The sequence below is a fragment of the Microtus pennsylvanicus genome, chromosome 4 (genome assembly GCF_037038515.1).
Source record: "Microtus pennsylvanicus isolate mMicPen1 chromosome 4, mMicPen1.hap1, whole genome shotgun sequence".
Taxonomy (NCBI): Eukaryota; Metazoa; Chordata; class Mammalia; order Rodentia; family Cricetidae; genus Microtus; species Microtus pennsylvanicus.
The window spans coordinates 51,046,974-51,073,102 of NC_134582.1; the positions used below are offsets into that span (position 1 = coordinate 51,046,974).

General features: G+C 37.1%; 1 protein-coding gene across 3 annotated transcripts in view; it reads left to right on the top strand.

Moving 5' to 3' along the window:
• Positions 1 to 26,129, top strand: part of Rit2 (Ras like without CAAX 2) — a 278,580-nt gene that overhangs the window by 128,913 nt on the left and 123,538 nt on the right. For all 3 annotated transcript variants that reach the window (XM_075969089.1, XM_075969088.1, XM_075969091.1), the window contains exon 4: positions 12,275 to 12,466. In XM_075969089.1, the coding sequence (XP_075825204.1) occupies positions 12,275 to 12,466 (192 nt within the window). The remainder of the gene's footprint in view (positions 1 to 12,274; positions 12,467 to 26,129) is intronic.

Below are 26,129 nucleotides of genomic sequence, written 5' to 3' on the forward strand. Positions count from 1 at the left end.
TACATATAATTTTACCATTTATTAAGGACAAATGCTAAATTGAATACTAATAAATGGATGTGTTTATTTATTTTACATGAAGAATTAAATATTGAATGAAATTTGATACTGTAGGATATAGAACACCTTAGGTATTTTTAAGAGCTGATCAATATTTTGACTTTATAACTCAATGCTGAGAATGTCACTTCACATTGTACAAGATGGCAGAACTAAATGTTAGTCATTGGGTCCTAATCTGCAGCCAAAATTTATTTTACTAATTTTATGAAACTCAAAAGTCAGCAATTCAAATAGACCTATACCCCTAGTGGGTACATAGCCGGAACTGGCCATCTCCTGTGATTAGACAAGACCTCCAGTAGAGGAGCTGGGACACCAACACAGCCACACAACCTTTGAGCTACAGTCTGTCCTTTCTATGAGATGGGCAGGGGTAAAGGTGGGGCAGAGATTGTGAAAGTGGCCGACCAATGACTGGTCCAGTCTCAGACCCATGCCATGACAGTGAACCCACACCCGTCACTGCCTGGAGTGTCCGGACCCAGAGACTGGAGGGCCCAGAGACCTAGGACAGAACCAAACATGATTAGAGATAAAAAGAAATGTCAGCATAATGATGCCTAATGATAACCTACCATACTCATAGATTGGTGAATACCCTAATTGTCATCAGAGAGACTTCTTCCAGTAACTGATGAAAACAGATGCAGAGGTCCACAGCCAAACATTAGGCTGAGCTTGGGGAATTCCCCTAAAAAGAGGGAGGAAGGATTGTAGGCAGTGGAGAGGTCAAAGACATCACAAGAAAGCCCACAGAAACAACTAACCTGACTCATAGAATCTCGCAGAGTCTGAACCAACCTAGTTAGGAAGCCTGCATGGGACTGACCTGGATAATCTGCATGTGACCTAGGCACTCTGCATGTGAAGGTTCTGTAGCTTGATCTTGTGGGACTCCTACCAGTGGGATCAGGGTCTGTCCCTTACTTTGGCTGGCTTTTGGGACCCTATTCCTCATACTGCGTTGCCTTGCCCAGCCTTACTATATGGGGAGGTGCTTAGTCCTACTGCAACTTGATGTGCCATGCCTTGTTGACACCCATGGGAGGTCTGCCCCTTTCTGAACAGAAACAGAAAGAGTGAATGGGGGAGAAACAGAGGGGAGGTGGGGAGACAGAATGGAAGGAGAGGAGGGAGGAGAAACTTTGACCAGAATATAAAATAAATTTAATTAAAAGTAAGTCAGCAACTCAAGCAGCAAGTTCTAAAATAAAAAATCGGTAGCTGCAGAATCCAAAGCTATATTAATGAACCCAATGTTGAAGAACAATGGTGGGAAAATATATAAAAAGTAGTGGCCATTATGGTTCTACAAGAGAGAGCAGTTTGTATACCCAGCAGAAACACTGCCACTCATTACACAAGCATCCAAATCTGAGCTGAGGTGTCTCAAGTAGTGTTTGCTAATGTGTGCTGTGAAGCGTCCATACTCCTCCTAAGTACACGTGGTACGCATTCAGAACCAAGCCTTCAGTGAAGTCACAGTGAAACACGGCAGGTGCTGCCAGAAACACCTCAGAACCAGCAAGCTTTATAGTCTGAATTAATTACTGGCTATTCTGTAAGCAGCACCCATGGGTTCAGAAATGAATTTATCTGAGTAGGTTGTGCTTTAATTATTGATAAAATGATGTCATCACTGCTTTTCTGGATTTGGACTTTATTGCTTGCAGAGTAAAATGACTACATCCCATAATCACTGCATTTCTGATTAGCTGGAGGAAGTTCCAGCAGGAGGATATAGTATTTATGTCCAGAGTGAGGTCTAGAGCCAGTGGTAAAAATGGAGCCCTGGGAACTGACCCCATTAGAGTGTGATTGCTTAGGATTAATTGGGAATAGAAGTAGATATGTAACATAGTATCAGATTATATTTGGCCTTAAAAAAAGGCAGATGAGAAGAGATTGATGTGAAAGCAAATGGATAACCACTGGCACTTTGAAGCCAGAGTCACTCCATAATAATGTGGTAGTTAAAGAAGATTAATCACACACACAAATATAGATTGGAAGAGGGGGACCCTGAGAGTGCAGTGGCTGCCCCTCATTACCAGGCATAGTTGAAATGGTGTGAAACATGTCCCACACTTGACAATGGTCAGGAAACATGTAGATGTTACCGGCTATACTTTTGGTATTATAAGACATTTCCTTGATCTAAGCATGGGTTTCCTCATTTGTATGCAGGAGTGTTGGCTTCTTAATTCAACTCTGAAGTTTTAGGATTATTTGGAGACAAATGATTATTAATGTGACAAAACAACACCTTTTTTTTTTCCTGTGGAAGAACTACATATTTTTACAAATGAGCTTTCAAAAATGTAAACGACTGTATAATTGGAAATTTTGTTTGTGTAAGCTCATGCTATTTTATTCTCTTTATTTGTGGATGATATAGTCTAAATCAATTAGCAACTTAGCTTTGTCTGTGGCTTTCTTACTTTGCGTCATTTTCACTGAATTGTGCTCTCAATATCACACCGAGTAACAGGAATGTGGTGGGATCCACTGGTGGGAAAAGAGTCATGCTGGTTCCTTCTAAGCTAGACTCTAATGAGTAGGAAAACAGTTACTGATTGACCCAGCAGAGACAGGCAACTGACTGCTATTAGATATGACTTTTAGTGGGTTTGTATCACTCAATGGCGGTATGACCCTCTACATCTTTGGTAGTAAGTTCAAGTCAGAGAAAAGAAGAAAACCGCTCAGAATTCTAGGGCAAAGAAAACTTGATTCACTCATAGGTAGAACACCGTCTGTATCCTTTTATTTTTGAGTAAGACAAATAACATCAGCTACATAATGAAAATAAGAAATATTGAGTTTGCTTTTAAAATATTCTTTCTAATTAATATTTTTGTTGATATGCAAAGTGCTGCCTTTCATTATGGCATTCTCACACATATGCATGATAATACTCCATTCCCATCCATTTCACCTCCCCGTTTTCTCCCCCACTGCCCTCTGATCTTTTCTGTCTTGTTCTAACTAACATTAAGATTTCAATAATAAGTAAATTTGCCTGAAAGTTGAACTAGACTTTAGTATTATACAGGCACAAGGAACAAAACCAGAAGACAGCTGTCAGCATCATTTCCAAAAAAATCTCTTTCAATCAGATAAAACATACTCTCGTTGAGAAAACTCCCTCTCTCAAGATAGTTGCAGTCTACCAGAATGGATTCTAGTCAAGTTGAGTTTGTATCTTAATTATTGTTCCCATATGCAATCCGAACAACTTGTGATTGTTAGTGCACTAATTCTCCCCGTACTGGTCTGCATTTCCCTTTCTTGCTTTAGTGATGACACATGGCATCTCCTCACACGCATATCATTTTCCTTGATCACATTCGCTACCCTTCCTCATCACCCTGTCCATTTCCTGTTGGTCTCCTCCCTCTTTCAAAATACCCTCTTTTCTGATTTAATGCCCTTTAAAAAGAAATGTTGATTCTGGATAGGAGGGGCAACGTGAGACATTTGTTCAATTTGACTTCTTTCATTAAACATGATGAATTCCAGTTCTATTCAGTTTCTTGAAAATACATAATTTTCTTTGATTCATGGCTAAATAAAATACCATTATATACATATGCATTTTATCTATCCATGCATCTATAGAAGGGACCCAAGACTGGTCCTGTTCAGGTTTTAATCTTTCACAGAACTGTTATTCCAGTGACCTGTGTCCCTTAGATATCTAGTGTGAACTCTAGCAAGCACCAGTCAGAGTAGCATATAATGAACCTTCTATACTTTCCAATTAACACATTTCTGCCATTACTGTTCCGTTTCTTAGCTACAGTTACAAAATACAGAGACATGCTTAACGCCCTAATGTCACTCTTCCCTTTACTACACGGTAGCATGGTAATGATAGTAATATTCCTGGAAGTTCCAAGATTTTGGCTACATTCGGTATCTCTATACCTGCTATCTAATGTGGAGATCAGAATATAGACCATGTTACATGAATACAAGCTTGATGTAGTGCCTAAAACATCTCTTAAAATATTTATTTTTTAGCTTGTTTGTTTGCTCATTGTGTGTCTACATGCCATATTACATATGTGGAGGTCAGAGGGCTTATGGGAATTGGTTCTCTTTCCACTGTGTTAGTACTGGGGATGAAACCCATCAGGATTATCAGAAACCACTTTTCTCAGCTCAGCTATTTCCCCAGCCGCTAAAATGTCTCTCAAATTCCTGTTTTTTTTTTCTATCACATTTAACTGGAAACTTGTTTTTCAGGGTTTTCAGTGATCTGATTTCACAGATCAGGAGTGTGCCGTCTACTGAGCAAACAGGAGCCTGAAGTGTGCCTCTTTCATCACATCCTTTCCAGCTGAAGTGTATGGCCCCATCCCTACTCTGCCTCAGTTTCCCACACTCCACACCACAGTAGTTTTCAGACACTTGTCCTTGCATAATTGTTTGACCCTCTCCAGGGCCAGGAAACTTCAGAAGTGTCTTTATGTCTCAGCAAGACCACCATTGCTTCTGCTCTGGGCGATGAGCTAGGTATGGTCTCCGAAGGTCTCATAAGAGTGCCCAGCTGTTACTCTATGCCTGACCACAATGTGACTGGTGTCATGGGCTTGTGACTTGTGCTGTTACCTGGGTCCTACTGCTTAGAAGAATCCTATGTTTTACTTTTTGTTCTGACTTTTGCTATCCTAGTTTCTTTAAAAAAATTGATTAATCATTTATAAATGTTGAACAAAAATCTCACATTTTCTTTTTTCACCCAGACCCATAACTTATACAGTGGATCCTGCATTGTAGACTTGGTTTATGTCAAATGGTATTTGAGACAGACAGTTTTCCGCACCTATCTTCATGATAGACCAGTTCTAGGGCCCTTATATTCCCGTGTTCAGTGTCAACATTATGATCAGCAGTCTTCCCGGTATTTCAAGCACAAAATTCAAGAAGATTTCACTCTCCTGTCCCCATCTTTACCCTTTGCTTCATTTCCTCCATGTGTTTCTTTTATCTTAGACAAACTGTCCTCAGTGTTTCGAGGTTCAGGGAAATTGCTTGGCGGGAAGAGGATTGGAAACAGACCATGTCTTTGGAAATCTGCTACTGAGGATCCTGATTTGTTGGCATTGAGAGAACTGCTCCTTTTTTCAACTCTAGGAGAGAAAATTGCCTCCTCTCTAAGACTTAAGGATCTGCGGTTGACCATTTTAGACTATAGCTTTGGCTTTCTGGAAATTCAAACTGTCAATCTAACTTAGTTTTCTCACTACTTCCTGGTTTTAATGTCTAATTTCTATACATTATTTTCTGTATTAAGCAATGAATATTTTTCTTTCATTATATGTATTCTTTTAAGTCATATTAAGTCTTAGATGCCTGATATGTGTAAGTGCTCAGTAAACATTTGATGGCTGAGCTAAGCAGACTGTGCATAGCATCTGACACATTGTATTTCTAAAAATACAGAGAGCAACTCCATAATGACGGACACAGTGCTGCTTTCTGGGGAAAAAAGATAGCATTTCCAATTGCAATTTTCATTTTAGGTACAATTTTATTTCATGCTACCAACATAATAAAAACCTTTTTTTTTTACCATTTCCATCTTTATTGACATACTTAACTTGTTTAAGGGATCAGATTGAGACTAAAAAGTCACTTTCCATTGTTTTCAGTTCTGACATAAATTATAGTAACTTTATGATGGCAAAAATTTAAATAAATATATATATATATATATATATACATATATGTATATATATATATATAGTGGGTCCTGTATCACAGCCTTGGTTTATTTCAGATTGTATTTGAGACAGACAATTTTCAGCACCTATCTTCATGATAGCCTAATTCTAGGGCCCTTACATACCCAGTGTTCAATGACAACATTATGATCAACAGTCTTTCTGGTATTTAAAGTACAAAACTCAAGATTTCAACCACCTGTCCATATATATATATATATATATATATATATATATATATATATATATATATAATTGCAAATTAAAGTTTGCAATTATATATGTATATTCTTTTAAAGAGATGAAAGCAAAAGCAGCAGTCACCTGGGTATGGTGATGCACTCCTGTGACTCAGCTCTTTGAAAGGCACAGTCACACAGAGCTCTTGGAGTTCAAAGCCATCCTGGTCTAGTCTACATAGTAAGTCTTTGGCCAGCCAGGGATACATAATGAATCTTTGTCCCCCAACAACAACAAAATAAACAACTCTCCCCATATCCACGCAAAGCAACAACCACATGAATCCTTTGGTGTCCTTGAGAAAATATCTAGCTCCTGGGTTAGTAGGCTCTGGAGGTTTGGCAACTGTGCGTTGATAAGTTAGAGCACAGAAGGCTATTTAGGATGGTGATATATTAGTTGTAAAAGTGATGTTGCTTGAGAGTTAAGCATCATTGGGCAAATAATAAATCTTAGGAAAAATATCACATCTATTTTTTTTTTAACCAAGATATCTCTTTCATTCACTGGCATCCTGTTCTTGCCCCTATTTGAATCTCTGATTCACTGGGCTTTTAATTCCTTCCATTCAGTTCAAACATGGACAAGGCAGGCTTCTTGCTGTTGTCATTTGTTCTATTGTTTTCATTTATTATATATCCAATCACTGGACATAGTGTCAGATATGGGACTTTTGATTTGCTTTTTTTGTGTTTTTTTTTTTTTCGAGACAGGGTTTCTCTGTGGTTTTGGAGCCTGTCCTGGAACTAGCTCTTGTAGACCAGGCTGGCCTCAAACTCACAGAGATCCGCCTGCCCCTGCCTCCCAAGTGCTGGGATTAAAGGCGTGCGCCACCACCGCCTGGCTTTGATTTGCTTTTTTTGTATTGAGTGAATGTGGCATGTCCATGTACATGTAGAATGTGTGTGTGCTTATCCTGAGACTGGCAGCATCTTTCTGATGAGAATAAACAATAGTTTATGCCCATTACACTATAATACATCTAAACTGTTAGTCTGGTAGTGTGATGAGTATTTGTTTGCTTTTTAAACAGGAGGAGAAGATATTTCATACTTCTACCAGGTAAACACAGAAAGGAGATGGCCCAAGTCCTTTCCCTAACACTCCTCAAAAATCTTTACTCTGCCCATCAAAAACCTGGATTGTGACTGTTGCTGGGTTAAAACACCATGTCCAAAGCAAATAGCAGGAAGAGTTTATTTGGGGCTTATGGTTCCAGAAGGATAGGAGTCCATCATCATGAGTGTAGGGTGCACTGCAGCAGGTAGGCAGGGATGGTACTGAAAGTCACTGAGAGCTTACATCTTCATCCACAAACAGGAAAAAGAGACTGGTATCTCATAACTGAGCAAATATTCTGAAACCTTAAAGTTGGCCTCAGTGACATAACTGTGTAGCAAGGTCACACCTCCTAATCTTCTTCAAATAGCTACCAACTGAGCACCAGCTATTCAAACACTTGTGATTAATGGGAACATTTTATTAAAACCACCACAGTGATAATTATCAGAAATTATTTGTTTTCTGAATTCATAGAATTCCCACGTGACTTCAGTTCAAGGGGAGATGTCAAAGAAATGGATCAAACTGTAATATTTACTCAGAATAGCACTGAAGATTCCTGAAATGTTTATGCAGACAGCATTTCCTGGAGTCTGTTTTCATAGGTACTTTGATGCTTACGGATAGCAAATGAAATCTAGTAACATTCTTCAATAATTAACCATCAAGTTTCATTTACAGCAGGAAGCTATTGATATTAACGGATGAAATGCAGACAACAAAATGTTTCAGAACCTTTAATGCATGGGGTAATGAGAACGGAGGCAACATGTTAAGCAAAGCGTTTTACCCTTTGAAGAGATTCCTATACCGTGTTACTAAGATCATACATAGTTAGAGAGCTTATCTTCAATATTCTTGGCTCCAACAACCTCCCGAGTATGTTTAAGGAAATGACGTGCACAGATTCTGTGTGAGTGACAAAGAGAAAGCCAGCTATTTGCAGTCACCCCATCATTGTGTGTGTTTCATTGTATCTGCTTCATTGGTGAAAGGTCTCTGACTCGAATGGTGTGAATTTTCTGATGACTGTGTTCGAAAACCTCCCAGGTTCACACTTAATGCCTCTCACAGATGTCTCATGCCTACTCTCCCAGTGAGGATTTCTGGTGTGTCAAGTCTATAATGAAGGTAACACTAGGTTTGAACTGTATTGCATTAAAAAAAATCATCAAAGCATTTTCATGTTTGTTCTCTAATTTGATTCTTCTTCGTCTATATAGGGCAGGCAAAGAACATTCTAATGCCTCTTTCCTGCATGAGGAAATCAAGGTGCTGAGATATTACGTGTGGAATGATAACGATCTTAGTGAGTTATCAGCCTGAAACACATGCCATTGCAACCCCCTTATCATGCCTTCAGGTTGCAAAGACAAAGATTGAACATGAACATAATTTGGTACAAGAACTGCTGTACTTTTGCTGTTGTTTTCATTTTTGATAGAGTCCCACTGTGTAGCTCAGGCTGGCTTGAGATTGCAACAGCTTTGACTCAGTGTTTGAATATTGGACTTATAGGTGTGTTCCACTTTACCTTTCTATTTATTTTAATGTAACATATATGCCCTTTAATCTCATTAATAATCTCTGCTGGGCTTTCATTCAACCTCTAAATATTGTTCCCTGTGAATTTTTCTTTTATATACTATGCTTACCTTTCTTTGTCAGATTTATTAGATTTTTATGCTATATTTATTGCTGATATAATCAAATGTATTGCTTTATATTAAATATAGAAAATATCATGGAAAGGCATGTGTCTAGTACAAGTTAGAGTAATCCTCAATTGGGAAAACAACAAACATCAAAACACCACAAACTCCTTTATCCAATTAACTGGATTCGCAAATAGAGCACATACATGAATGAATAGTCAACATAGGAGATCACCTACATGACTCAAAGATAATGAGCAGATCAAAGAAAGATGGTTCTTTTCATCCCAGAGTAAACACATTAGTTTAAAGTAGCATTGGAGGGGATGAAAAGCAACAGCCACTTTCACATACAATAGCGTTATTATCTTTGGCAGTGAAGTCATCACAGTTTCTCAAAAGCAGAGGAATGTTTTCCTTGCACAAGTCTACTTCTCAGACATAACTGAATCTTAGTGAGAGGGATTTTAGGAATATGCAATGTAGCATTGTTTGTAAAGCAGCAAAACTACGATGCATGGAGCTAGAGAGATGGTCCGACAGTTAGAACCAATTACTGACCTTGCAGGGGACGGGAGTTAGATCCCCAGCTATGACATTGACGGCTTTGCGATCGTCAGCAATAACTCCAGCTCCAGAGAAAGCTGGTGCCTTTTGGACACCTCAACTCACGTCCCATTTATAGACACCCACATAAACAAATAAAAATATCTTTAAAAAAGACTATGATGCATGAACAGAAGGAGCTGCAATACTGCATGGGAAAGAGAACACAGTATATTTGATTCTCAGTGAGGAGTGACTTGCATGGCATATCAGGACCATTAAGTTTTGTTTAACTGCTATAATGAATTTATGTTTATTTTCCTAAGGATCTATTATGTTTCTTTGATAACTTTGTCATTTCTATTTGAAAAGATTGATTGTATGTTTAGGAAAGGAGAGTTAGTATTGTGGTCCTTAGTTTTTTGCTTTATTATTAGCAAGTGTGTATTTCTGGTTGAAGCGCAGACCTTCAAATTCATAAAAGTCCGAGTGTATCTCCTGAGCTTTACTTTAGCTCTTTTTTTTGCATGTTTGAATGTTTCATCTTATTTTAATTTTGTTTTTTGTTTTGTTGTATCTTATTTTATTTTATTATTTTTAGATGACTTTTTCAAACAAGAATAAATAAATAAGGGTGTGGATTTGGATGGAAAGGGAGACGAGAAGGAACAGGGGAAGAGGAAACCATATTCAAAATATATTGTCTGAAAAAAATTTATTTTCAATAAAAGAAAGAATAAAATAGAGTAACAAGATGCCACAGACATTTTATGGCCCATTCATTCCTGTCGTAGAGGTGAAGGTTCTAAGTGAAGTAAGAACTATGTTGTATCATATAAGTGCATTTTACTCACTGTGTGAAATTTAGGGTTGAAGTAAGAATATTTAATGCTAAGTAATATTAAGCATAGTGTTAATGTATGTATATGTTATATATTAAGTTTATAAAAGTTCATGTCAGTGGGTGAAAATTTTAATTGCTTCTGTAGCAGTAAGCTGTCTGTTTCTAGACACATCTTCTGTCTTCTCTATGCTCTGATTCTTAAAGCCTTGAAGCCGTTAGTTTAGCCCGATACTGTTGGCAATTACTCCATATTTATTGAAAATGTCTTAGAGAAATCACTAACTCAAAATCATTATAGTTCTTTCAGTGTGTCCACACTTGTAAGTAAATTCTCAGATTTTCTAATTTTTTTTCAGTCTAATGAAATATTTCCCTTTTAAAAGTTATATTAAATTAAATGAACATCTGTTAGGGAAGTATTCCGAGCATACATTTTAATTGTTCTTTCATTGTGTTAGGCTAAGGTTTCCTTTTTCCTAGTTCTGAAGTTTGTAGGCAGAGTTTGTAGTTCGTTCCCAGCTTCCTAGACCTGAAATAATCACACAGAAACTATATTAATTACAACACTGTTTGGCCTATTAGCTCAGGCTTCTTGATCAACTAACTCTTACATCTTGAATTACCCCATTTCTATTATTCTGTGTATTTACCACGAGGCTCGTGGTTTACCTGTAAGGTTCCCTGGGCATCTGTCTCCTTCAGAGGCTGACTAGATGGTGTCTCTCTGACTCTGCCTTCTTTTCTCCTCTATCTCTGTTTGGAATTCCTTCCTTACTCTTTCCTGCCCTGCTATAGGCCAAAGTAGCTTTATTTACTAACCAATAAAAGCAGCACATGTACAGAAGGACTTCCCACGCAAGAAGTCTAATTTTGCTCCCATTCTTTCGTTACTAATAGCACAAATTGACCAAATAACGATAAACTCGCGTATGTTCTTGCTGTTTAGTGTGGCTTGTTTCTTAGACAAGCCCAAGCTGTAAGCTACCCATTGCATCTTCCTAATCTCTCCTTGTGGTGTTAGCAGTAGATTCAGACCAAGAATAAAGAAATAAATAGCATATTCTTGACTTAAAGAAACTCTGTGGATTACAGTTTAATGTTAGGATTTTCAGAATTTGAGAAATTGTAATAAAGCTGGGAAGCAGTATTAAAGGGCCAGTCAGATGACACACAAGGCCAATCTGGAATGTAGTTTGCCTTCTTCTGCAGAAAGTGAAGATGAAGGGATTAGCAGAGTGTAGAAATTAATCTATCTCCAAGCAGCCAGGTCCTTCTATTTCTCAGCTTCTCTGAGCCAAACCTAAGAACACCAGAATATATGAATGCAGCTGTATTATCCACACTCTGCCTTCTCAGAAAGGCAAAGGTAATCAAAATTCTAACTTTAATCTGTGTTCCCCACCTCTCTCTCTCTCTCTCTCTCTCTCCCTCTCTCTCTCTCTCTCTCTCTCTCTCTCCCTCTCCCTCTCCCTCTCCCTCCCTCTCCCTCCCTCTCCCTCTCCCTCTCCCTCTCCCTCTCCCCCTCCCTCTCTCTCTCTCTCTCTCTCTCTCTCTCTCTCTCTCTCTCTCTCTCTCTCTCCTTCTTCTCTTTCTCTGTTGGGATTAAATCCAGGGCCTTTTGCATGCCAGGCAGACTCTCCATCTCAGCCATAATTTTAGCCTCTGCGTTCATATATTTTTTTTTTGTATAGAAAAGTAGTTCATTTTGCCAAATCCTCCAGAGGAGTTGCTCCAGATTTTCAGTACAAATGTGCTCTCATTTGAAAAGTGGAGCCAGATTCCTTTGATCATAAGTTTTCAATGGTTTCTAGAAAAAAAAATGTTTCAAAAGACAGGCTGTAAGAAAATGTTTAAATATTAAACTAGGACCTATCTAACATAACCTCAAAGACATAATGTTTACAATACACAAATTGATTCATTTATGAAGCGAAGGCATTAAAATATAAAAACAAAATCTCATTTTTATGACTTGTTATTTGCCAGGTCTGTCCAGGAGCTCTTAAATCTAACCTACGATGAAAATCTAACACTCTCAATAGTTTAAAATATTCACATTTCCCAAGAATACATTATATTTCCTATTAACTCCCTCCAACTAAAACCTTCCCCTTTGCTCGTCTCTCCTTCAGGCAGAGTTCACAGCCATGCGGGAGCAGTACATGCGTGGGGGTGAGGGCTTCATCATCTGCTACTCTGTCACTGACCGCCAGTCATTCCAGGAGGCTGCCAAGTTCAAGGAACTTATTTTCCAGGTCCGTCACACCTATGAAATTCCCCTTGTCTTGGTGGGTAACAAAATTGACCTGGAACAATTCCGCCAGGTGAGTGCAAAGCTTATATTAGCTTGTCTTTGCCTCCATTGATATCTGGTATCGAGTAGGACTGCATTCTAAGTTTCAGTTCATGAACTACCTGCTTTTCCCACCTAAGAAACCCACGTGTTTTCCTTTATGGTGTGATTCCCTCCTCTGTAATCATCCGTCTCATATGCTGTTTCATGGTATCTTTACCATTCTCTGTGTTCTTGAATCTGGCAGGTGTTAGATTTGCTTTGGGCAGTAGTGTATAAAAGAAATGACTCCTAGGAACTTTTGAGTTTGAGATTTAAAATATTTGCAGCCTCTGTGCTTGTCTCTTGAAATGTTCACATTTGAGTTCCAGACCTCACGTGAGATGTGCCATGTGCATGGGAGTCAAAGCTGTCCTTACCAAGGTACCATGTATGTGGGCAAAGTTATCTTGTGAGATTTGTTAGCAGTCACCATCATCTTGACATTATATAAGACATCCCAGCTAATCTACCTGGAATAGCAAATGCCTCACGATTTCTGATTTGTGGAGTCCACAACAAATATAAAGATTTAAGCCACTATGTCTTTGGGTCATTTTTCATACAGTGATAGATATGAGTTCTCCCTTTTTGTGCTGAATGAGAAATTGCTCTCATAGACAGTGGGTAATTTCTAAATTATATCTGCTCTGTCATCAGATTCATATAATTTCATGTATTCTTCAAGCACACTTCAGAACAGAGAAACTATATCTATATCTATCTTGAGTGACAAGTTTTCAAGATTTGCCATAATAGTTTGTTATAGTGTATTCTCACCAAACCAGACCCCCTTCCTAGGTATCACCTGATGGCAAAGCTGTAATGCTGCCCTCTCTGAGATGGTTACTTGGAAACTGTAACCCTACTGTCTGTTCAGAGACAAGGAAAACCACCACAGAATTCCATTGCTGTGACTTAGTTTGTAGAAGGGGACTTGCATGCAAATCAAATTTTTGTAAATCTAATTCTCTAAATTGAGTTTCTTAGTTATAATTTGGGATGCTTCATCTTTATTTATACTGACTTTAAATTTGAACTGGCTTTTAATAGTTGCTGTTATTCCATTTAGTGATTGATTTTTAAACCAACTACTACTGTAACTTACTAATAAGACCTTTTGCTAAGGTAGGAATAATGACTAAAGAAAACAGAGTTTTCACAACTAATTTGTGTATCTTATGAATTTGAATCTTCATGTTTAATGCATTTAATGTTTTCTTAAAATGGAAAGAGCTCATATAGAGCCAATGTTTAAGATGCTTTATGAAAATGCAGTTATTTAGTGCAATGCTTTTTTTGTGGTGACTATTTTTTTTCTGTTTTATATGTGCTTCAGTGTCTAAGCTGTTTAAGGTACTAGCTATTTTAGAAGCTGTCTCAGTTACTGTTCTATTGTGAGGCAACGCCATGACCAAGGCAACTTTTAAATGAAAGCATTTAACTAGGGTCTTGTTTAGTTTCAGAGTGTTCATAAACCTCATGGCGGGGAGCATGGTGGAAGGCAGGCAGGAAACTGCGAGCTTACATGATCTGCAAGGTGCAGTAGCAGCAACATCAACAGCAGCAACAGAGAGAGGGAGGGAGGGAGGAAGGGAGGAAGGGAAGAAATGAGGGAGAGAGAGAGTCTGGTACTGGGTGTGGCATGGGCTTTTGAAATCTGAAAGCCAGTGTGGCACAGTTCCTCCAACAAGGGCACATCTAATCCTTTCCAAACAGCCCCACTAATTGGGAACCAAACATTCTAATGTACGAGTCTATCGGGAACCATTTTTATTCAAACCAAAAGCAGAGGCTATGCTTGTTTTCCTGTGTAACTGATCTGTTGCTGTTTTTCTACCTTATTTTGTTCTTGCAAGTGTTTATTATGATAGGATTACATCTCTGTAAGAGGAAGTGTTCATCTGAACAGCTTAATATGATACTATCCTCACCTACTTCATAGTGTCTGAACCTTCTGGACACACCCCTCGCAAGAATGAGGATGATTGATCTCTGTTTTGGTTGGTTTTTGTCTTCTTGACACAATCCAGCGGGGACAGGGAAGAGGGAACCTCACTTAAGAAAATGCATCTATTAGACTGGCCTCTAGGCAAGTCCTTGAGAGCATTTTCTTGATAAATGATTGATGTGGGAGGATTCAACTCACTGTGGGCAATGTCACCCCTGGGTTGGTGACTCTGAATTGTCTGAGCAAGCCATAGGGAGCAAGTCAGTAAGAAGACTCCCTCCATGATCTGTGCATCAGCTTCTGCCTCCAAACTCCTGCCTTGAATTCACTCCCTTGCTTCCCTTGATGGTGTACTGCAACCTGTAAGCCAAGTAGGCCTTTCCTTCCCCAAGTTTCTTTTGGCATTTGTCACAGCAACAGAAACCTAACTAATGCATGTGCCTTAGGGCTCCTAGGAAGAAGCATGAGGGCACACTAACACACCTGCATAATCAGTGATTACTGTGCCTCCTTAGTTGTACATGGAGAGTTCCTGGAGAACAAACAACATTGACTGGGCTACTTAGGGGAGCTACAAGTGACTCTAAAAAAGCTAGAAATATAAAACCATTAGGAAATGGGTTTAGTCCACACCTTGTAGAGTGATTTTATAATCCCAGATACGGGTGACATTGACTTTCCCATGCTTTCTAGGCACTGATTTTTGAGGTTCAAAGAAGACTCTTGGCTCAAAGATTCAAAAGTATTCCTGAGGCAGATTCAGGAGGATCCTCACACCCTAGAAACTGCTCTTTCTCAGTTAGCACTAAAGTGAATCACAGCAACACAAACCACAAAGGTCACTGAAGCCAACACTATGAATAAACAAAAGAAACAATCACATTTTGACTTTACAGACTTCCTTTTAGATAAAAACAAATAAATGTGATAGTCATAGAGAGGGCAAAACCCATGAAAACACAATTACCACCTTCTTAAAGATGCTCCTGCACCAAGACTCCAGTAATGAACTCTCCTATAATGAGGTGCTGATGTGGAAATCAGGCTGCTGGCTATGGTGTCTGTAGAAAGGATCATTCCTGAAATTGCAGAATGGGATTTTTTCTTTACAATGTGATTTCAATTTGCACTTTATTTTCAACTTTCAGCTCTCTATTGTTAAAAAAACAACGATTTGACGAATGAGAATATTAAAGAGATAAATCTATGGACAGCAATTGCCTTTATAAAATTATTATAGCTAACAAGAAAACTAAGACTAAAAGAGACTATGTATTCTTTAAAGACTATGTATGCTTTAAAAGAAACATGTATGCTTGAAAAATTGTTTTTGTATTTTGCATCTGAAACAGAGATATCTATCTATCTATCTATCTATCTATCTATCTATCTATCTATCTATCTAAAAGCAAAGATCTAGTTAGCACCAAGACTGCTTATAATTTAAATAAATCCTATGAGAATTCCTAGAGTAACAAAGATAAGCTGTTAAAGTCCCCAACAAAACAGAGGCCAGACGTGCTATGTAGTAATGAGAGACCAAGGATGAGTTTCTTACTAGGCATCCCTTCTTTCTCAGTTGTTGTTGAAACAGGTTGAAAACAGAGGAGTTCTTCTATTTGCTTATATTGTTAAGGTATTTTGGTAAGCCTTATGACTTTTCAACTAAAAAAATAGATAGATAAAATAAATAAGCAATGATGATTAGAACATCAATTTTTTTAACCTGCTTGAGTTAAAATGAAAGGATTCTCAGTAAGAGCTAACATTTTATCCAGAGATATTTCTGATGCTGATGATGCCATTAATGAATTATACAAACATTGGAGTTCATTAATTATATTTATGCTTTACCACAATCATGAAGCTGGCTCCTAAGTAGTATGATGTCTGCTTATCTAGGAGCCAGCTCAATCTTCTAAACATTTAGGAATTTTCAGAATTTCATGCAGTCAGTTAAAGATAAGAGATAAAAGTTAGCATTTCCTGATTTAACAGTTCACTGCTCTACTGTGGGCCTGCCAAGCACTAGTTCAACATGAATGTGTGCTTTGTTTTGGTCTTTGTTTTTCCTAGATTAAGGATCGCAGAATGCCTCTCAGATAATAAAACACAAACAAACAAATAAATCCCCTCCCCCCAGCTTTTTTCTGCAAGTTGTCACAGGGAGGATCAGAAAAATAATTTTTTAAGTGTGAATGGATATTTTCAGCCATGGACAAGACAGTCAGATCAGGGAAAAATAGAGGGAGGGAAAATAAGAAAAAGACAAGAGTTACAAGTTAGGAAAGATTGTTTCATACAGCTGAACAATCTTGTACAAAGTTCCGTGACATTACTTTTCTGTGTGTGATGTTAGGTTTGACCCCACTACCTGGCACAGGACATGAGGCAACACTAAGTTCTGTTCAACTCTGCATTCAGACTGTTCTGTCATCTGACTCTAAGATAGCAGTACTAGGTCCCTTAGCCTCTGTGACCTTTTGTTCCTCCTGATTGTATCTCTGACGTCACACTGTGGAGAGAAAGAGGATGATTTCTGTTTGTGAGAAACCCTAACCAACTCCTTAAAAAAAGGTTTATGAATTGGAATGAGTTTCAGAGATTCGGGGAATAAAGTTTTGTATCAGGCAAAGGCTACAAGCTGTCTTATCCTGAAGACAAACATGGTAAACCCTTCGGTTATAATAAAAAAAAAACAACTTGAAACTAGGAGATACTATTTCCAATAGCTGGGCAGCTCAGAGGTGCCTTGGGATCATCGAATTATTTCTTTATTTTCTGTGAGATAACTAGTACTAGAAGTATTGATCTTAATTTAGAGTGGGTAATTATATCTCTGGGCATTGAGGATGACTGTGTTGAGAAAATGCTATTTATGTAGAGTTACAGCAAGTACCTGCTTATCACAGCAGCATGTCAATAGCTTGGGAATATTGTAAGAATATAAGAAACTCAGTCCTTCTCAAAATATTTCCCCCAGGAGCTGTGCACAATAAATAGGCAGAACACAGCATTATCTCACCACCAATGTGTACAATAGTTGTTGACAAAGATGAGACCCATATTGGTAGTATATGTGGGGAAAACACCCTAAAAGACGAATCCCCTGATCAGGGAGAAATGATCTGATGCAGCATGAGAGTTATTCTAGGAAGAGACAAAAAGAAAAGAGAGAGAGAGAGAGAGAGAGAGAGAGAGAGAGAGAGAGAGAGAATATGTTAGGAATAAAGAAATGAATCTTGGGTTTTTGAGCTGTCCATAAGCAGTACTGCAGGTGATTTGTGGGGAGCTGGGAGATTAGCATATCGCATAAACATGTGTCAAGAATGTTCTAAATAATTTCACAGATAGTTCCTGCCTTGGAGACACATTCCATCAAGGATAAAACAAGCATACAGATACCCACAAGAGTGTATGATACGAGAATCAGCAGATTTTCAACTAATGGGCATTTATTTTCTAAATGCAAATGATAGGCTTAGCAATTCATTTCAATTGCCATGACAAACACTTAAATTTAACGAATAGTTTTATTTATCTCTAGTTATATATTTTATTTTACTTTCATTTTCTTTTTTTAGTTGAATTTATTGATATGGACGTAAAACAAAGCATAGAGTTTTAGTTTGTCCAAACTAGTAGGGTTCAGAATTGGAATTTGAATCTAACCAGTTTTTTGGTTTTTCTCTCTCATTATAAAATTAATAAATGTATGTATGCATACATTTTATGTGTCATATATGTCACATTATATTCATCTTATTTTATTAAACTAATTATTTTTTGAGCTGGGGTCTATCTACATAGCCCTGGCTGTCCTGGAAGTCACTATGTAAACCAGGGTCACCTCAGACTCTGGAGAGCCTCTTCCTCTGCCATTGCATTTCCTGGGGCTCCTGTTCTCCTCAAACTGTTTATTTGTGTATTTTCTTACTTTGCTTGCTAATTTTCTTTACAGATCTGCATAAGAGTGATCACTAATAACCACGGGATACAGTCAATACTAGACTGTCTTGAAATTTCCTGCTAATAACCCAAAACTCTTCAATATTAGGCTTAGGCAGATTTCTTTTGGACAAGGGCAGAAAGCGGTCACTTTTTAAAAAAATTTTGGACAAAAATTCTAGGCCACTTACTAATATTCTGCTCTAAAATTTCTTGAACTGGGACCCCACAGTTAAATTGCCCTAGGCACTGTCTTTCTTGTCCCTACTAATATGGTTCACCTAAAGCTTTTAACTGCTTCTCTAAGCCAAAGTCCACATTGTATCAACAAGTAGCAACATCAGTCCTATCACAGGAGCACCCCACTTCTGGTGTAGACTTCTGTTACAGTCAGTGTTCTATTATTGTGAAGAGACACTATGACCGTAGGAACTTCTATAAAGGAAAGCATTTAATTGGGACTGGCTTATGGTTTCAGAGGTTTAGTTCATATGCCAACATGGTAGGGAACATGGCAGAATGAAGGCAGACATGATGCTGGAGAAATTGGTGAGAGTTCTACATTTGGATCTGCAGGCAGCAGGAAGATAAAGACTCTGAACTTGACCTGAGCTTTTAAAACCCCCAAATCCACCCCCAGAGACACACTTCCTCCAAGAATACCATACCTACTCCAACAAGACCCCCCTTCCTAATCCTTTTCAAGTAGTGCCACTTCCTAATGGCCTAAGCATTCCGATATATGAACCTATGGGGCCATTCTTATTCAAATCGCACATTTCACTTTCTGATCCCCATAGGCTTGTAGCCATATCATAATGCAAAAATGTATTTAGTCTAACTTCAAAAGTTCCCATAGTCTATTTTTATTCAGGCACCACACTTCTCCTGCTTATTGAAATGTAGCATTCAATATGTAAATGCCAAACAAGCATCCCTAGAAACAGGGTTTAAAACGAAGCACTCTAGGAACAAGACATGAATGAGTAACTATTTATATTTAAATTTACATCATCTTTATATTATAAAAGAGAAAATATATCACTTATAAACACAGACTTTCTTTTGCTTATCAGCCTTTATTTCCAGTTTTGCTGAAGCTGGTCTGTATTGGATGGAAGTTTTGTTTCACCATGGTTTGTGTCAACACATGATTCTGGGTCATTTCAAACAAAAATAATCAATTATACAAATATATGTCTTTCTATACTTAACTAATTTTTGTATTGAGAATGTAGAAACTTTACTAAACTGTAAATTAACTTATATATACCATATACAATAGATACATATGTATTGATGTTTACAGTTACAAAGATAAGGCATGTGTTTATAGATATGTACATGCACTTTGAAAAAATGATATGACTTTGATAGTCATATCATATACAAATTCAGCAACTTAATTTTAATGACTAATATTTTAAATAACTTATATAGTAATTTACCCTATTGACCCACTATAATGTGTTTCCCACAGTTTTTCACATTATCAGAAATGCCGTTATTTCTATTTTTGTCTTCTCAGACTCTGCACCAGACTGCCCTTAGTTAACATGGCTAGGAGGAACATGAAACACATTGGAGACATGTAGATTTTCAGTTTTATAGAGTATGAAATGGTAACTATTACCAGTTCACAAACACTCTAACACACAAAATTTTTCTTTCTGTATCTGAATTGTTAAATTGGATCATTTTCTAGACTAATTATTATAATATTTGTCTTTATTTTTTTTATCATTCTCCTGACTAATAATTAGGTGGTTTAACTTTGAGGTCTTTTTCTGTGAATTCTTTATATAACTGACGATTTTATTGATTTAACTATGCACTCTTTGCACATTAATAGGAAATTATCCTATATAATTTCAATTTTAATATTATTTATGTCTTTCTGTATATGTATTTCATGCCTGCGTCTGTGTGTGTGTGTGTGTGTGTGTGTGTGTGTGAATGTGTGTGTGTGTGTGTATGTATGTCTGTCTGTCTGTACATGGGGTGGTCAGAGGAGAATCTAGTGTGTCAGTACTGGCATTCTACTCTGTTTTAGATGGGGCCTCTTGCTTGCAGTTATGCCTGTCAGACTAGTTAACCTACAGGCATTCTCGTGTCTGTCTCCCACTTTGGTGTAGGAGTGCACACCAGTATCACAACCACACATTCATTCATGATCTTGCATTACTTTAGATGGATTTTCAAATACAACTAATGACCCTATTTTTATGTGGCAAGCCCTTTCTTTACCCAGTGACCATCTTTCAGTCCCTTAGTTATTTTTATATTATCTGTGTCTACCCCACTAGGATTAATGTGTATTGTGTATACAACACACACAGAAATGTAATATTCTCTTCAGCCTTACTTCACAGTCACCTCTCAGACCCCAGACTTCCCTCCAACTCCAACTCCCACTGCTGTCCAAATCTCTGCTTCACTTCTTTGGGTTCAACTTACGTCCCCCAAATAAAGGCACCAAAGACTAATTGTTGTTTCTGTGAAGATTCTGAACTCCACCTTACTGCGGATGTTCCACATTGGATACATTAGTGCATTTTAGTGTCCCCTTTCCTGACGCCACAGAGGAATATTCTTTTGTATTTTAACCTAAGGCCACTCCAGTTTTGATTTGGACAAATAGGACTTTAATCATCCACCATTTATCTTTTCACTCTGTGTATGATGCAAGATAGAGATGGAACTCTGGGCTATATACCAGATGTTAACTCAGTAATATCAGATAATATCATTTACATAGCCCAGGCCCATTTCTAGGAACCTTGAGTACTAGTCCATTTCTTCTTCAAAGTACAAGACAGATGCTTCCTTAGAGTGAAAGAATAGGAGAAATGCTCCAACCAAGTGGTCATTTCATACTGACTAGGGAAAACTAACTTAATGGAAAACTTTTTAGCAATTAAAGTTACAGCTGTTTCTGCATTATCCAGGTTGAATAAAAATGAAATATTATACACAATAGGCCCAGACTCTAGCGACAGCTGTAACTACTTATTCATGAGCTGATAATTTTAAATTTATTCTTCTGTCTACAAATCAATACATCATTTTGTTTATGTATGGTTTTCTTTATTCCATCAAAACTTAAAGATACATTAATGTATTGTGATCGAAGATGGCATTTTCTCAAGATTAAGATGCTTGCTTAATGTTAAAGATGACTTCGTTAAGATAATGTTTGATTTACTTTGCAATAATGATGGTTGCTCTTTTCTATTATTTTGATATTTTTTCCATCTGTCTTTATTGCACTATTCGTATAATTCTAAAACAGTATTTTCCATAATCTCATCTAATCTTCTGTATTTACTATATTATGTGAAGTGTCCTTTAATTTGCATATTAAAAGATACTGTTTACTTTTAAATCTGTCTCATAATCCTTTAAAGATAATGGGAGTCCATTTTCATATGTTGTAATGACCAATACAATTTTATTTGTTTAGTATTTTCTATTAGTGATGTTTTCTGATGGCTTGTTTTACTTTTTCCAAAGAAATCTCACAAATATTAAATACTTTTTAAGTTTTTTATTTTTTAAATTATAACATATTATATTATTTCTTCCTCTCTTTTTCTCTTCCCAAACCTTTTGTATGTCCCTCCTCACTCTTTTAAAAAAATCATGATCTCTTTTTTATTAATTGTTGTCATTCACACATGTATACGTGTGTGTGTTTATATATATATATATGTATACATATATACATATACATGTGTGTTACCTGCTAAGTCTGTATGTTATCTGTATGTGTGTTTTCCAGGCTGACTGGTATTGGCTAAATAATTGTTGTGTTCTTGCCTCAGGAAGACTGTTTCTTCTGCTGGCAGCAATTCTTAGCTTCTCTTTTATTCTGATGACAAAATAGGTTTTTTATTAAGTCAGCAGTTGTTAGTTCTTCTCATTTCCCTATCTCACTAATTATTTAGGATTTTGATTCTGTCTCTAATTTTGAAAGTGTTAATAGAACATATTAGAAAATAAAGTGCATGCTAGCTACTTGCACACCCACAAAGACTGCATCCAGATCAGGAAGCTAGGAATTCTCAGCATCACTGTTGTCCCTTCAGGGCTGTTCATAACTGTAATCCCAATAGTACTCTTCTGAATTTATATTTGTAATAATTGTTGTAGTTTAGTGTTTTACTATGTCTCTATACACAACCTCATGACCATTTATGCATAATTTATAAGCAAGAATGTAAAGACTGGTTTCCTGAGAGCCTTTTACAATTTTAAAATTATTAATAACCCCCAGGAGCATCTGTTTAATGAGTCATAAGTACTGACAATCATCACAAAAAGTACTTAAAATCTTACACAGTGTTAAACCCATTATATGTTATGATTGATAATAAAGTTTTATGAAGTATGCATATATTTTATTTATAAATATCAATCCCATTGTTTTGCAATTAAAAAATCCTTTTAATATATTTTGCTTATTATTAATTGTATGTCTTCAGTCAGTTGATACTGAACATGTTTTGGTTAAAGTATATGAAAAATCAGTTAGACATAGAGCATATCTTATTAGCTTTCTCAGATAATTTTGGGTAATTTTCTTTGACAATTTAACAAAATCCATGAGATATTACTTTCTTAGGTATTACTTGGAATGTAGAATATAAATCTCTGCCAATGAAATTAAATATTTCTTAAATAATTATTTAAGAAATAAATTATTTAAGAATAAAGTAAATATTCTTATAGTAATGATTAGTCCAGCCATAACAGTAAATAGAGATTATGAGAACATACTTGGTTTTAAAGTAGGTATTGGTCTTTGAAAGACATTGAGACATTGAGCTAGCCTGATCTCGAGAAAGAGCATATTGTTATATTTTATCTTAGGTCACAAATACTGTATGCTTGTTCTTGAAATAGAAGTTTCACTTTCTGATTTGCCAAGATAATGTATGTCAGGTTCTCAAATTGAAATAGCCATAGTTTTTGTACTAGTTATTTTTTTCAAGGGAAAATAATGTTCGTTAAAAAAATGTAGTTAGTTAAACCTCTTGCTGAAGTCCTTGTTCAGTGTTCGAATCCAAGATAGCTGCCCACTGGTCAAACTGCTTTATGCCGACTTTCACTTTCATTACACAGAGTTTAAAGACTCTGAACTGAGACATCAAGACTGAATGTGATTATATATGATTCCTCTTCATCAAGTTCATTCTTGTGCCACATTTCTTATCACTGTGAGCATGTGACATCAGTCCAACAGTATGTGCTTGACTTCATGCTTCTATTGTGGCATAAGGTAGAAAACCAGCAATTACCCTATCATTGCCCTTGCATGCCCAGAATAAATAGCAGCCAAGTGAAAGAGCTAATTAAGAATGATATTGTGAAAGTATGTATTCTGGGTAACAACCCAAACTCTACTACTTCCCTGGTAACTAGTGTCCATGATCACCTGCTTTTCACTTGCTGAGCTGACCTTACTGTTGTCCCTGTGAGACACTCTCCTAATTTACCCCCTTCACCAATATCCATTTTTAAAAATTTATTTTCTCTTTATAAATCTTCTGTCTAAGTCTAAACAGTAAAATCTGTTTTCTTTTAGTTATTTTTCTGAAAACTTCATCATTATTAATAAAAACAAAAAGTAATGAACAGAATATTAATTCTTTTAGTGACTCCTACAGTAAAATTTGAATCAGGAATCAAACAGTATGCCCCTTTGTTATCACAAATACCTTTAAAAGGATAATGTTAACCAATTGATACTAGTAGACAGTGCCTTAGCTTCTTAATTTTTTAAGTAAACAATTGAGATTATAATTATCCCTTCCCCTTCTTCCCTTCCAAATCTCTAATATTCTCTTCCTTGCTGTCTTCCCAATTCTGACCTGTTTTTTCGTTACTGTTTTTGCATGCATGAATGTATATGCATATATATTCCTGTTTAGTAGTATAACCTGCTTAGTCTGTATAATGTTACCTGTATGTATGTTTTTAGGGCTAACAATTAGGTATTGGTAATAAATTGTGCTCTTTCCTGGAGAAGAATGTTTCGTTCACTCTTAGCATTCTTTGCTGGTCTATAGTTCTTTGAGTGTGGTTGAGACTTCTTGAGCTTTCCCCCATACATTTTGGCGTGTCTACAGGTGTTGTCAGTAGACAACTTGTTCAGCTAATATTTTTGGCGCCATGTAGGCGAGACTTTACGGCTGTAGCTTCTGATATTGCTAGAAGACACAATCTCACAGGCCACTCCCCGATCTCCTGACTCTTACAACCTTTCCTCCCCATTTCCTAAATGTGTCCTGAGCCTTAAGTACAGTAGGGCTGTGTAGATGTATCTGTCAGGTCTGGGCTCCACAACTCTGCATTTTGATTGGTTTTAGTTTTCTATAGTGGTGGTCATCTGTGGCAAAGAAGGGTTTCCTTGACAAGGGTGAAGAATATACTGGTCTGAGAATATAAGGAGAATATTTTGAAATTGTTGGGAATGGTTATGCTGGTTTAAAAAAAGTAGTGGTTGTAGATTCTCCTATAACCATGACTTTATGAGTCCTAGGCTGTTGGCTAGGACCGGACATAATTCCCTCTTGTGGACAGAGTCTTAAGTCCAAAAACAGAGCTGTTGGTTACCATCAAGGTATGTATGCCACCACGGCACCCTTACGATTGTTTGGCCGTGTTGACAGTTGACGTGGTTCAGGGGCATCGTAGCTGTGCCTTCTGGTGCCATGAAAGTAAGACCTCAGGGAGGAAATGTTCAGGTCAGTTTGAGTTCAGGGGTCTCTGGCCACTGTTTCTGAAGTGTTTGTTTTCTTCAACAAGAGGGACATGTCTTCTACCTCTGGGACGTAAATAAGGATGTAAACAATAGCATTAGTTTGTGTGTTTGGGGAGTCTCCTGGACAGCCCTGGCTAATATCGCAAAAGAGTGTTGCTCTTGTCTAGAATTTAGTTCATTGGCATTTGGCTCATTGTCAGGTCATATGAGAAAAGTTCTTTAAAGAAATATGTATGCATATATAAATAACATTTAAATTATATTATTTATAACATACAGCATAATTACACATAAATCTAATATATTATGAATATAACATTTTTATTGACATAAAATATATAATTATGTGTATTATAGACTTTTTGAGGTAAATATTTAATAGAATAATTCTTTTTTTTTTCTTTTTTTTTTTTTTGGTTTTTCGAGACAGGGTTTCTCTGTGGCTTTGGAGCCTGTCCTGGAACTAGTTCTGTAGACCAGGCTGGTCTCGAACTCACAGAGATCCGCCTGCCTCTGCCTCCTGAGTGCTGGGATTAAAGGCGTGAGCCACCATCGCCTGGCTAATAGAATAATTCTTTAAGACTTCTTCAGACATCCTTATTGTTATTTTACCCTCCTTCTATATTTTCTTCCTCTCCCTAAAGAGCTCCTTTTTTCCCATTTCTCTGATCAGATTACTTATACCTGCTGTTTCCATCTCTCTTGCTCCCTGACGCCTGTATTCTGGCAATGGTCCCATTTTACTTTCATGGCTTCTGCCATTCCTCCAGGTTATGTACTCACATCTGAAGATTTGGAACTTCAAGGCTATAATGAGAGTTGTCTTTCTATATCTGTGGCTGGAACCATTTGCACTCCCATCAGCAGTGAATGAGGGGTCCCTTTTCCACACATCCCCAACATTTGTTGTAGGTTGTTTTGTTGTGTTGATCTTTGCCCTTTTGACCAGGGTAAGAGGAAATCTCAAAGTTGCTCTGATTTAAATTTCTT